General features: G+C 44.1%; 1 protein-coding gene across 1 annotated transcript in view; it reads right to left on the bottom strand.

Annotated features, from left to right (window-relative positions):
- The window catches only part of MEGF6 (multiple EGF like domains 6), a 388067-nt gene extending 381357 nt beyond the window's left edge, over nt 1–6710 (bottom strand). The window contains exon 1 of the mRNA XM_051988745.1: nt 6323–6710. Coding sequence (XP_051844705.1) covers nt 6323–6414 — 92 coding nt within the window. The 5' untranslated portion in view covers nt 6415–6710. The remainder of the gene's footprint in view (nt 1–6322) is intronic.
- Between the last annotated feature and the right edge of the window lie 6397 nt (nt 6711–13107).

Raw genomic sequence — 13107 nt, 5'->3', positions numbered from 1 at the left:
GGTTCTGCTCACTTCATTTTTTTGGACTTATGTAAGTCCCCGCAGGCTTTTCTGAAGCCATCCTACTCACCATTTCTTACAGCATAATAGTATTCTATAATAATCCTATATTACAACTTGGCCGGCTATTCTGCAATTGGTGGGCATCCCCTTAATTTCCAATTCTTTGTCATCACAAAAAAATTGCTATAAATATTTTTGTGCAAATAGATCTTTTCCCATTTAAAAAAAATCTCTTTGGGAGACAGATGTAGTAGTCATATTACTGGATCAAAAGTATGCACAGTTGAGCAAGATAATTGTATAAATATGTATACATATATTATATTTAACATATACTTTAAAATATTTAACATGTATGGGTCTACTTGCCATCTAGGGAAGGGGGTGGGAAGGAGGGGAAAAGTTGGAACAAAAGTTTTTGCAAGGGTCAATATTGAAAAATTACTCATGCATATGTTTTGTAAATAAAAAGCTATAATTAAAAAAAAAGTATGCACAGTTGGATTGCCCTTTAGGTATAATAAACTTGGTTTTCCAAAAAAATGTTTTGATAGCTATAGTTCACCATAATTGGTTTTCTTTGTAACCCTATGTATTTAATTTTTTGCATTTAAAAAACTATTCTCAGAAGGAGTTCACAGCCTTCAGATTGCCAAAAGAATGCATGACCCACAATGTCTGGACCTGCTCACTGGAGGAGTTCGGTACCTGCTCGAATCCTGATCACAGGTGAGGAGTGAAGGGATGGAACGCACAAAGATGGTCAAACAGAAGAAGTTCATTTATTTAAAATTCTCTCAACCTTATACACTCTAATACCCTTACATAATTATAGCACACTGCACATTCACTAACTATATACTGTGCATGTGGGACCACATAAACAACTTGCTATTGTGTACAGATGTCTCCTTGCTACTTTATTATAACTCTGCTTTACTTACAACACAGGATGTCACGCCCCTGTCTCAGGAAGGCCTAGACACCCCTAGGGGGAATGGGGAGCCAAAGCAGACACATCATCAGGGTTCCTTTTACTGGAATAAAGGGTCTTATACCTACCCAAGGTTCCCTACTGTCTGTGACCCTCTATGCACAAAAGATTAAAGAATCCCTGCTCTAACATATTCTCTCAAGAAGAGTAACACCGGGGGCAATTGGGTGGCGCAGTGGATAGAGCACCAGCCCTGAAGTCAGGTGGACCTGAGTTCAAATGTGGCCTCAGTCACTTAATACTTCCTAAATGTGTGACCCTGGGTAAGTCACTTAACCCCAAATGCCTCAGAGAAGAAGAAGAAGAAGAAGAAGAAGAAGAAGGAGAAGGAGAAGGAGAAGGAGAAGGAGAAGGAGAAGGAGAAGGAGAAGGAGAAGGAGAAGGAGAAGGAGAAGGAGAAGGAGAAGGAGAAGGAGAAGGAGAAGAAGAAGAAGAAGGAGAAGGAGAAGGAGAAGGAGAAGAAGAAGAAGAAGAAGAAGAAGAAGAAGAAGAAGAAGAAGAAGAAGAAGAAGAAGAAGAAGAAGAAGAAGAAGAAGAATCACACCAGAGAAGAAAATACCAAGAAAATCCAGGAAGCAGAGTGAATAGTACAGTAGTTGGGTAAAGATGGACAGATGCAGAAACAGAAATGATACCCTGATGGGAATAGTCAGCAGACCACCAGAACAGGAGGAAGAAATAGATGAGGGATTGAAGAAATAGTTCATATACTTGGAAGCAAGCCAGAGCATGGATGGGGCTTCAATTATCTAGGCATCTGTTGGAGCGATGTCACTGCCAAAAGCCAAGCAGCTAATAAATTCTTGGCCTGCTGTAAAGGCAATTTCATCCTTCAAAAGGACCAGTGAGAAGGAACTGGTTACTAACGTAGAAATGATGAGAACCATGTACATCAAAATATTTATTGAGCCTCTTTTTATGGCATCCAAAAAATTGGAAATAAAGTATTCAACTATTGCTTCAGAAACGAGTGAGCAAACTATAATACATAAAGGTAATGGAAAAATTCTGGCATTGTGGGACATTATAATAATAAGAAATACAGAGAAGAATAAAAACGTTTATAAACTAGGTAGTTGAGGATAGAGTGCTGGGCCCCTAAAATCAGTAAAATTTGAGTCCAAATCCAGCCTCAAATAATAGATGTATGATCCTGGGCAAGTCATTTAAGCCTAATTGCCTCAATTTCCTCATTTGTAAAAAGAGCTAAAAAAGAAATTGGCAAATCATTTTAGTATCTTTGCCAAGAAAACCCCAAATGAGGTTAAAAGAGAGAGCAACATGATGAAAAAAAAGACTTAGCAACAATATTACCTACCTCAAAGGGTTGTTGAGAGAATCAAATGAGATAATATTTACAAAGTATAGGCTCTTTATAAATGTTTATTCCCTTCGCTTCTCCACACCCCTCCTCCATGCAAAATGAAATAAACAGGCACAGGAATTAAATATATACAATGGCTACAACTTTGTGAAAAGAAAAAACAAAAACAAAGAGTGATAAATCTTCTTCTTTGCACGGGAGGGAGACTATGGGTACAAAACATGGCATGCTCTGTCCAATTCAGTTAATTTTAGTGAACTGCATTTCTCCCCCTCCTCTTTTTATTCCTTGCTACAAGATAGAACTTTCTGATAAAATATTTTATTTGGAAATTAGAACTATATAACAACAAAAGACCCTGATAATCTTTTAAAAATAATAACAATAAAGAACTTATGAGAACCATGTGAGGAAGTAATAACATGACCTTAGAAATGTGATCAAGAAAGGGAAGACAGCAGGACGCAGTCTGACAGCAGAATTCAGTGTTCATTCTAAAAGGATTGTGTCTGGGCAAGGCAATAAGTATAATAGAAATAGAGTTGACCCAAGTTCACAACCTTCCCTTTGCCACTTGCTACCTCTGTGGTCTTGGGCAATGAGTCAAGCTCTATTCTATAAAAATAATAACAGGGATGGAATTAGGTGATCTCTGAGGTCTCTTTCAGGTTTAACTATGATAGGATGATTCCTTTTGCAAAAGGTTTTTGAGGAGGAATGAGGGTGGAAAGCCAAAACAAATTAAAAAGTTGGTCAAGAATACCCCGAGACCATTTACTTCCAATTTCCAAAACAGCCTTTCCAAATTGGGACTTTGGTGACATTCCAAGTAAACTCATCCCACTTGGGAGCACAGAGAGCAAGTGTTTCTTGATAGATTCACTTTAAATAACTGAAGTAGGAAGGGGAATCCAACAGAAACCTATCATGTAATTCCCTCAGTGGAGTGCAGTTGAAGCTGTGGGACTCTATTTCTAAAAAAAAAAAAATGAGAAATGGATTGCCCAGAAATTTAAGAGTTCAGAGCTCCAAGGGATTCTTGGTTTAAAACTGTGAGATTATAACTACCCTTCTAAGACTTCTGTAACAAACCTGCTACTATAAGGTATAAACAAGTCAGCTTTTCTCAATCTTTATCTTTTTGTCCATTAAATGGAGTAAACACTCAGAAGGTCATTGTGAGGTTCAAATGAGATCATATATGTAAAGCCCTTTGCAAACTTTAAAGGACCACAGACCTATCAGCTAGTCTTCTTCCCTCCCCTTCCCCTAAACCCCCAGACAATGGCAGCTTGAGAAACATTTGGTAGTAGGGGGAATGCTAGTATAGGCAACACTAAGACCAAGTCCCTCTCTGCCTTCTTCTATTTCCTTTTATAAGGTCAGGTCTGTGACCAATGATCTTAAAAAATGGACCTTTCCAGGTCTAGCATTAAGTTCTTAGGTAACAGTCCCAGAGTATGGGAGTCAGGGATCAGTCAAAGATTTGGAGTCAGAGGAATGGCAATTAAATCCCCACACAGCCACTAGTGACCTTAAGCAACTCATTTTGCTTCCATTTTTCTCTCAGTCTCCTCATCTGTAAAATGGGGAGAGGATTGATCCAGATGACCTTTAAAGTTCCTGCCAGCCCTAGATCTATAATCTCCCAATCTGATCTTTCCCCAAGCGTATAGATAATTAAACTTAGTAAGGGTTTTGGAAATGTCCCATCCTTTGAAGAATCTAGATCATTCTGTATCAAGCAAAACCCTTTCAGGTCAATCCCTTTTGCCCTATCCCCTTCCCCTGGATCCCACAGAGAAGCTATCATTCTAAAAGAGCAGGACCATCAGCATCAAACATATAATCTTCCAGGTGCTTGTCTCTCAAAACTGGGATCATTAAAAAAGTTGATCAGAAGAAAAGACAGACAAATGCCCATTCCAAGCATCGAATGCCCTCATTGGCAGACATCACAGGATTTATTACTGATATGACCTTATAGGTGTTCCAGTTTAAAGGCAACGACACTCCCAAGTGCACCCAAACCAGATTAAAATGTAGTTCCCATTTAACTTTAATATGTTGATGGGGTGTTTTTAAGGAAACATATAAGCACATCTGGTTTTCTAAGTCAGTATGTGGCCCACAAGTATCTTTTTATAAGACTTAGTGCCCCCATCTTTTTTTCAGTTTGACACCATGGAAAGAGTCAACTTCCCTCAGTGGGTCAACGAAGAAACTAAGGATCACCAGAATAGGGAAGGGACCCCAGAAGGTCATAAAGAGGCTGTAGGTAAACGCTACTTAGGTAAGAGTTGAGATCTGAACCAGGTTCTCTTATCTCAAAACCACTGAATTAGTCTTTCCTTAAGAGACTCAATTATACTGAATAATACTTTTATATAGCATTTTAAGACCAGAAGTCATTTTTACTCACACAACATTAGGAGAGGAGAGAGTATTGGTATTATCTCCATTTTACAATTCTGGAAACTGAGGTTCTGAGAGAGGAAGTGATTTATAGTGAACACATAGCTAGAAAGGAAGGGAAAGTATGGTGCAATTGCAGTCAGAGGTCATTCTTTCCAATTCCCACACTGCTACTTAACAACTTAAATCAAATCGACAAGCGTTCATTAAATGCTCAGTTCATGGCACTGAACTAATCCTTGTCTGACCCTGGATAACTCAAATCAATCTGCAGAAAATCTCTTTCTTTATTTGTAAAATGAGCTCTAAGTGGATGGTCCCTTTTAAAAATCAAAGGAACTGGGGTCCCTCTGTTGTTCCAAGATCATCTCTCTTTCTCCTTCCCTAAGCAGCTTCTCTTTAAGGAGGAAGACTGGGCTGGAACCTTTCCCCTGGGTCTTCTTCAAACATCTCTCTATCACTGTGGCCCCGATGAGCCCCATGTGGAAAGGATGGGAGGAAGTCCCCGGCCAGCCTGCAAGGGCTGGGGGCTTGGGCAGGCCTGCCAGCCAGGCCTGCTGGGGGATCAATTGGCTAAATCCCCTTCTGCCATTCAGCTCCCTGGCGCTGCTCTGAATCCCGACTCCAGACTCAAACCAGGCAGCCCTACCTAGAGTGCAACCGTTTGACAATAAAGCCACAACAGAACCACCAGGGGAACCGTGGCGAATAGGATGAAAGAAGAGGGCATTTCTTCCCTTTCAGGGTTTGCATCCCCCGAGTCAAGGCGGGGGGAGAGAAGAGGGGAGAAAAAGGGGAAAATGAAGGGGTATATAGCCCGGAGTCACTCATCAATCCCAGCCTCGGACTCTGGGGGGGGGGGGAGAAATGGGGGAGGGAGAGAAGTGGGGGGAGGGTCGAAGCTCTCCAGCAGTTTGTGTTTTAAAGTATGCACACCATCCACCGGAGAGGGACTGAGACTTCCGCGCTCCCGCTGAATGCCAGGACAAGGGCATGGCATTCATACACACAACCCCCGCCCCAATTCCTCGCGTAGTAGACAAACTAGGGGCAGGCCGAGGAAACAAGGGAAGGGGCCCAGCAAAAAAGGAGGATGTGAACCCCAGAGTATCCCAGGAGAGCGGGCACGCCAAGGCTGAGCCTTTGCCCCAGACCGCCGCAACAGGGCAAAGCTAAAAAGCCCGTTGTTCTTCGTGCAGTTGGAGGCCAAACTTTTCTGGGGTCGCTTTCTCCGGCGCTGGGCAACCACTGGCCCGAATGGGGCGGGGAGCAGCCGCTGTTTTTCCCAGGGCTTCGGAAAGAAGGGGCAGAGAGATGGCCCCTGAGACCCCTAGGCTGCCAGCCTTGGGGCGCGCCCTCCCTGATCCAGCCCCAACCCCAACTACGTCCTGGCTGGGGAATCGGGGAGCAACCCCCTCCTCCCGGAGCTCGGGAACTAGAGACAGAATAGAGCTGCTCTCCGGGAGAGAGGAGCAGCCAGTACCGGGATAGAGGCGGGGTGCGCCGACTCCTACCCCAGTCGCTGCGCCAACCCGATCTCGGCTCCGAACCCACCCCCCCTCCACTCCTGCCCGGTTCCTACTCACATGCGGGGCTGAAGCTGGCTCCCGCGGGTCGGAGGAAAGGGCGCTGCGGCCAGGAGCAGGGCCAGGGCCACGACGGGGACGGCTAACTCCATGTCTGCCTCTTCAGGTTACGGGGATGCTCCGAGTCCCCAGGAGCTCGCTCCAGGAAGTTTGGGCTGCTTTAGAAGGCGGGCATCTTGCCCAGCTTCTTACCCCTTCTGGCCCCGATCCTCCGGCCAGGAGGTCCCACAGCGGGAGGGCTGAGTTTGGGGTGGTGGGGGAGACAAACGGGCGCCTCCACGTGAGCCGCGGGCCGGGCGCACCGGCGGAGTACCGGCTCGCAGCGTCCGCTCCGCCGTGGACTCGCTTGGACAGCCCCCCGGTCTACCCCTCACCGACTTCCGCGGCAAATCCTTCCGAACCAAGCTCGGGAACTGAACCTCCGGGGCCCCGGGCTCCGAGGAGGCCGCCAACGCCTCGGGATTGCAGGTGAGGAAGGTCCCGGTTGGCCACCGGAGACGCAAACGCGAGCAGCCGCTTGCCGCCAGCCCTTTAAGAGAGATTGGGGTGGGGGGCGTACCCCGGAGACCTGCGCGCCGAGATCCGCCCCCGATAATAGGCGCTATTCCCACCAGAGCCAGAGAGAGGTTCCCATTAACCCTCAGTGCACCATCTGGCTGCCTCCTTCCCTCCGCTCCCCACCCCGATCCTGGCGGCAGGAGGTTTGGCCACACCCCCCAGCCCCACCCCCCTCGTTTTTCTGGGAGCTCGGGGCACCCGCCCGCCCCCAACCTCTGCAGCTTTTCCACAGGTCGACTAGACACTGACAGCCAGCCAGTACCGGTCGAGCTCTACCCAGTCCAGCCTGCGGGGGAGAAGGAAGGAAAGCATCCCCCCCACCCCATCCCACTCACCAGAAGCAGGCAGTTACAGGAGCGATGTGGGGATTGCTAGATGCACTGAAAGTGGCTGCAGACCCCCGAGCCATCGTTGTCCAGGCCCAAGCCGACCGGTCTCGTCTTCCGCGCCTTCTCATCACCCTTTCCCCCCTGTAGATAAAAACCAGACTGTTTTCTCTCCCCATATTCAAGCGTTGTGGGGAATTTGGGGTCTGTGTTATTACCCATAGACCTCACCCTCTGACCTCAGAGGCTTCCTACCCTTTTACAGCCCAACCTGTCCCCTGGTTGCCCCTTTGCTGGTCGCTTCTGCTCCCCTCTTCTCCCCCCTCAAAATAATAAATCCCGTTTCTTTCTCTTTCCCATATCACAAATGCGGTCCAAAGCCAAGAACACCATAGGCATTTTTGTGATTGTTTCTGTTCTGACTTTTCTTGGCAACTTATAGCTTGGGGTGAGGGGAGCCCCACCTGCAACACACATCATAGCAGCCTGGGCCAGAGCAGATGCACATACTCCAAGCCAGAAGTCTGTTTCTAGTTTATTAATTTCTCTTCTTTTAAATCAGTTTTGGGGTGCTGTTGGGTTTTTTGAGGAGCAAGGTTGAGAATCGGGGCATTTCAGAAGCTGAACCTTCTGTAGCTTGAGTGAGGGGGGAGACTTATATTTTTATCTTTGTATGGCCAATACCAAGCACACAGTAGTCACTTAATAAATGCTTGATGGATGGGTCCCAAATCCAAGTGACAATAATCTGTGATAATGGCAGCTCACCCAGCCAACCTAAAACCCTGCCTTGATTTAGTGAATCAACAATCATTTATATTTGTCTTTCAACTACACCGTATGACTTTTAAAAACCTCATTCAACAAACATCAGTTAAACTGTGCTTGGCCCTGGGGGAGTTAACTGAGCTTAGATAAAATGTGGTCCCTGCCCTCCCGCAGTTCACAGCAGGAGAAAGATAAGACAGAGGCAGATAATTGTAATATATTACACGACAGGGTCAATTAGGAAAGGAGGCCAGAAAACAAAAATAAAAATAAAAATGAAAATGAAAACAAACTAAACAAAAAACCAAGCTTAGTCACAGATTCCATTAAAGAGAGGCAGAGCTTTGGGGAGTAGAGAGGGAACCCACTGCTGTTCTGGGCAACAGCATCTGGAGCATGGATCTGGGATGGATGGGCTCAAGCATGGACAAGAAGCATGGACTCAAAAATCAGAGGTCCTGCTAGATATTAGAGGGGATGGATCAGCTGCCTTTCCAGCTATACAGCTGAGGTTCTCTTGCCTCCAGTTCTGGGTACTAGGTTTTAGAAAAGACCCTGAAACACGCCCAGAGGCTTTAGTAACCAGGATCAGAAAAAGTGGGTTTATCCCATAAGAGTTAAAGGAACCTGAGGGATGTTTAACTTGGGAAAGAGGAGATGAAATAATGGAAGAGCTATTCCTGGGAAGATAAATGATCCTTGACCTGCTTGGCCAGAGAGGACAGAACAAAGTACAGCTGATGATCTGTGGTAAAGGAAACTTCCTAATAATCAAAAGTGGGATGGGCTGCTTGAGGTAAGGATGGGTGTGTTCTACATTGGAGGGCTTCAAGTAGAGAGTGGGTGGCCACTTGTCAGGTATTTCATGGAGAGGATTCCTTTTCACTTTGAGGTTGAATTAGATGGCCCTTCAGGTCCTTCTTCTATGTGAAGTTAAATGCACTGGGGAGATGTGAAACGAAATGTGATGGGAGGAAAAGGAAAAGATATTAATGGCCCAATAAAGATCGCTGCCACTGATCCATTGTTTCATGGGGAGCAATCAGGGAAGATTTCCTATAAGAAGAGACATTTTGATTGGGTTTTTAAAGATGACTAGGATTTAACAACTATGGAGGGAGGGAATATTCCAGATATAGGGTACAGTCAGAGGAAAAGCTTTAAGAACACAGTACACATTCAGAAAGACTGGAACATGAAGAGGAAGGATATGAGATAAGGGAAGAAAGTAAGGATGGTATCATATTATTGAAAAACTAAAATGCCTGGAAAGAAACCTAAAGTTTACTCCAGGGCCAACAAAGGTCTCTGAGCAGAGGCACAGTGTGACTGAGTCTGTAAGCTTTACTCTTTCCCCCCAAGAAGATGCCAGAAAAAAATTATCTTCCTACCTTTTAAATGTATCTTCCTGCCTTCTTTGAAGGGTGTAGAATATTGTATGTGCTATCAGAATTATTCATGTCCTTGTTGGTTTTGCTGGTGGAAGGAACACATCAAGAAATAGTAGTAATGTAAAACAAAAAATGGGACAGCTAGATTCTTAGTGGTTAGTGCTGAGTGCTAGAGCAGAAGGATCCAAATTCAAATTCTGACCTTAGATACTTACTAGCTGTAGATTCTGGGAAAATCAATTCCCTTGTTTCCATTGAAGATGGGAGGGATAGAAGACCCTTACCCAAAATGACTACTCAGAGATCATTCAGTAAAAAGCAGAAAAGTTGTTTATTGAAAACCTCCGGAGGATAAGCCGTCCCATCAGGAGATAAGAAAGAGAAAGCTCGTGGTAGGAGGGCTAAAGAATTAGGAAAGATATACAGTTTTATAGGTTTGGTTACAAAGGATTACATCATAGGTTGGGGAGCATTGAGAAAATAGGTGCCCTCTCCCCTTAATTGAATGTTAGACATGGGTGCCAACAGACCTTCAAAATTTAGATGACTAAGCTAACAACATTCAACCAATAGACTAAATATTGATGACATTGAATAGTGATAAATGTCATCATTTCAGGTTAAGTAAATATATCTAAAGTTGAAGTAAATATTGGCTAACACAACATACTTATGCAGGTCACAGAGACATGAAATAATAAATAATAAAATACAGAAAAAAAATTTAAACATTCCTCTCCATTCCATGCAAAGACAACTAGGTGGCTCAGAACACAGTCATGGAGCCAGGAAGACTCAAGTTCAAATGTGGCCTCTGACATTTAACTTTGTGATCGTGAGCATGTCACTTAGCTTGTGTTTACCTTAATCCACTGGAGAAGGAAACAGCCAACTACTCCAGTATCTTTACCAAGGACTCCATCGTTGGTGTGCTGTTGTTCACAGGCTCATGAAGAGCCACATGCAACTAGACAACAATAAAAATAAAAGATAACAATACAAACTTATCATTTTCAAAACAATTAGCCTGGCAGGAAGAGCAGATGCAATGGGGACAGAAAGTGGAGAGTGAAAGACCTGCTAAGTTCATGGGGTCGGCCATGCTGGTGGTAGGGAGTTAAGGTGATGTCAAGATGGATCAAGAGAAAGAGATAGAGGCTGGAGATGTTGTAGAGGTGGAGCAGCCTGATTTGGGAACCCATTGAGATTAAAGATCCAGAAAGGGTCAGAGATGACCCCCAGAGACAGAAACATGGAAAGCAAAGATGGAGAGACTGCTATCAGAAGGAGGGAAAGACAGGAAGCTCATAAACTCAATGAACCAACCTACAAGCATTTATTAGGGGTCTATTGTATATCAGAGACTATGCTAAGCACTAAAAGTCCTAAGTAAAGAAAAAGCAAAAGAAGCTCTGCCTTCAGACAGCTAACATTCAAATTCAAATCTGCAAAGTACAGGTTGGTACAAGTTGAATGCAAAGCAGAAGCAAAGTAAACCTTAGAGAGAAAGACATTAGCGATCATGATAATATTTGCAGAGTGCATATAATAGGCACTTAATAAATGCTTGCTCCCTTCCAACCTTTCTTCCCCTTCTTGCCAAAAACAGAAAATCTAGACCTGGAACCAGGGACATAGGAGCCCACTGGCTCCAATAAGCTTGATCTTACAGATGAGAGAACTCAGGCAAATCCAAAAGGTCCTGATTTTCCCAGAGTCACACAGATGCGACAGAGCCAGGATTTGAACTGAAATTTACTGATCCCCAGATCTGGCTCATTCTCCAGCAGACCAGAGCCCGTGCAGAGATCATTGTAATAATTGCCAATATTTCTGCAGTGCTTTAAGGTTTACAAGTGTTTTACAAACATCTCATCTTATTATTGTCCCCATTTTACAGGTGAGGAAATTGAGGCACAAGATAAATGACTTGTTTACCATCACACAACTAATGTCTGAGGGAGAATTTGAACTCAGATCTTAGTTACTTAGAACTCCAGGTCTCAGGTCCAGCGCTATAGCCAGTGCGCCACCTAGTTGTCATTTCGATAGTACTTTCATGTTTCCAAAGTGTTTTATAGACATTTCATTTGAGCCTCACAACAACCCTATCAGGTAGGTTCTATTATTTAAATAATACAGTTTTTTCATATGTAAAATTGAGATAATAATAACACCTTCTCTCCATTTTAAGATGAAAAAAACTGAGGCTTAATAAAATCATGACCACCAAAAGCTACAATTATAATTTCAATTCTAACAGAAAAAAGTACATATGTATCCCTTATTAGCTACGTATTATTGGACAAGTCACTTTACCACTCTTTGCCTTGTTTCTTCAACTATAAAATGGGGATAGGGTGTTTATAGCAGCATCTACCTTCCAAGGTTGTTGTGAGGATCAAATGAGATGATGTTTGTAAATATTAATGGAAAGTAGGGAGGTGGCTCAGTGGATAGAGTATCAGGTCTGGAGTCAGGAAGAGCTCAATTCAAATCCAATCTCAGACACTTCCTAGCTATGTGACTTGGAGAAGTCACTTTAACTCTGTTTGCCTCGGTTTCCCCATTTGTAAAATGGACCGGAGAAGGAAATGGCAAATCACTCCAGTCTCTCTGCCAAGAAAACCCCAAATGGGATCAGGAAGAGTTGGACATAACCAAACAACAATTTAGCACAGTATGCAGGTGCTATATAAATGTTAGGGATTATTATTCTACTCAGCAATTATTTTTTGAGCTTGATCCCCAGCTAGCTTTCCCTGCCCTTTAACTTGGGCCTCTGTCTAGAGAATTCAGCAGAATAAAAGACAGGTGGTGGGGAAATGGGACTGGGGTCTATTGGAGGAAGAGGTGACAGCACCTAGAGACTCTAGGAGAGGGCTTGGCCATGGGGAAAGGGCCCAGATGGGAGTCAGAAAGAGCCCTGCCTCTTTTGTCTACTACGTTTGTGACCTTCTATTTTCTGAGCCTATAAAGCTAATTTGGAGCAGGTGACCACCAGCTCTCCCTCTAGATCCCAGATAGTTCCAAACCCCAGGAGGGTAAAATCCTTCAGCTGGCAGAGCCCTTGAGATCACCTTGAGCAGAACTTTCCACTGCACCATCTAGCTAGTCCTAAGACAATTGTCCCTATCTCCCCATAGAATGTGAGCTCTTTGAGACAAGGATTGAGGCTTATCTCAGAAACCAATTATAGTGTCTGATATACAATAGGCACTTAATAAATGTTTGCTGAATACCAAATCGCAGGAGATTTGTCAGCTCCGTTGGAAAGAAGGGACACCCCACAACTATGAAATCATAGGTCGGGGCTGGGAAAATCTTGTCACACAATGGACTTAGCCACTGGGGATTCAAAGATAAAAACAAAACAGTCTGCCCTGAAGGAGGGCATATATTCTATATATTTTATTAGAGGGAAAGGGGAAAAACATGTTTGCAGACAAATTAATACAAAATACAAAAGGAGGTGAAAATTAAGAAGCACGTAGTGGGCTGTATAATGGAAAGAACTTCTATCCAGCTAAGGAAAGCAAAACTTTCCTTTCCTGGGAGCAGCCTGTATAAAATAGATGGACTGGACACGGGCTCCCCAGACACTCTTGCCATCTGTTTGGTAAATGTGGGCCACAGCTTGCAGGATAGGCTCCGTGTCCCTTCTTGGTCTCCCCCAAACACAGCTATGGCTTCTCTCTATATAAGGCTCCCATCACAGAAGAAACCATGGGGGTATTGGGGA

Source organism: Antechinus flavipes, chromosome 3 (assembly GCF_016432865.1).
Source record: "Antechinus flavipes isolate AdamAnt ecotype Samford, QLD, Australia chromosome 3, AdamAnt_v2, whole genome shotgun sequence".
In the NCBI taxonomy this organism is placed as follows: Eukaryota; Metazoa; Chordata; class Mammalia; order Dasyuromorphia; family Dasyuridae; genus Antechinus; species Antechinus flavipes.
Note: the sequence above shows the minus strand (reverse complement) of the source record. Positions and strands in the feature narration are given on the sequence as shown.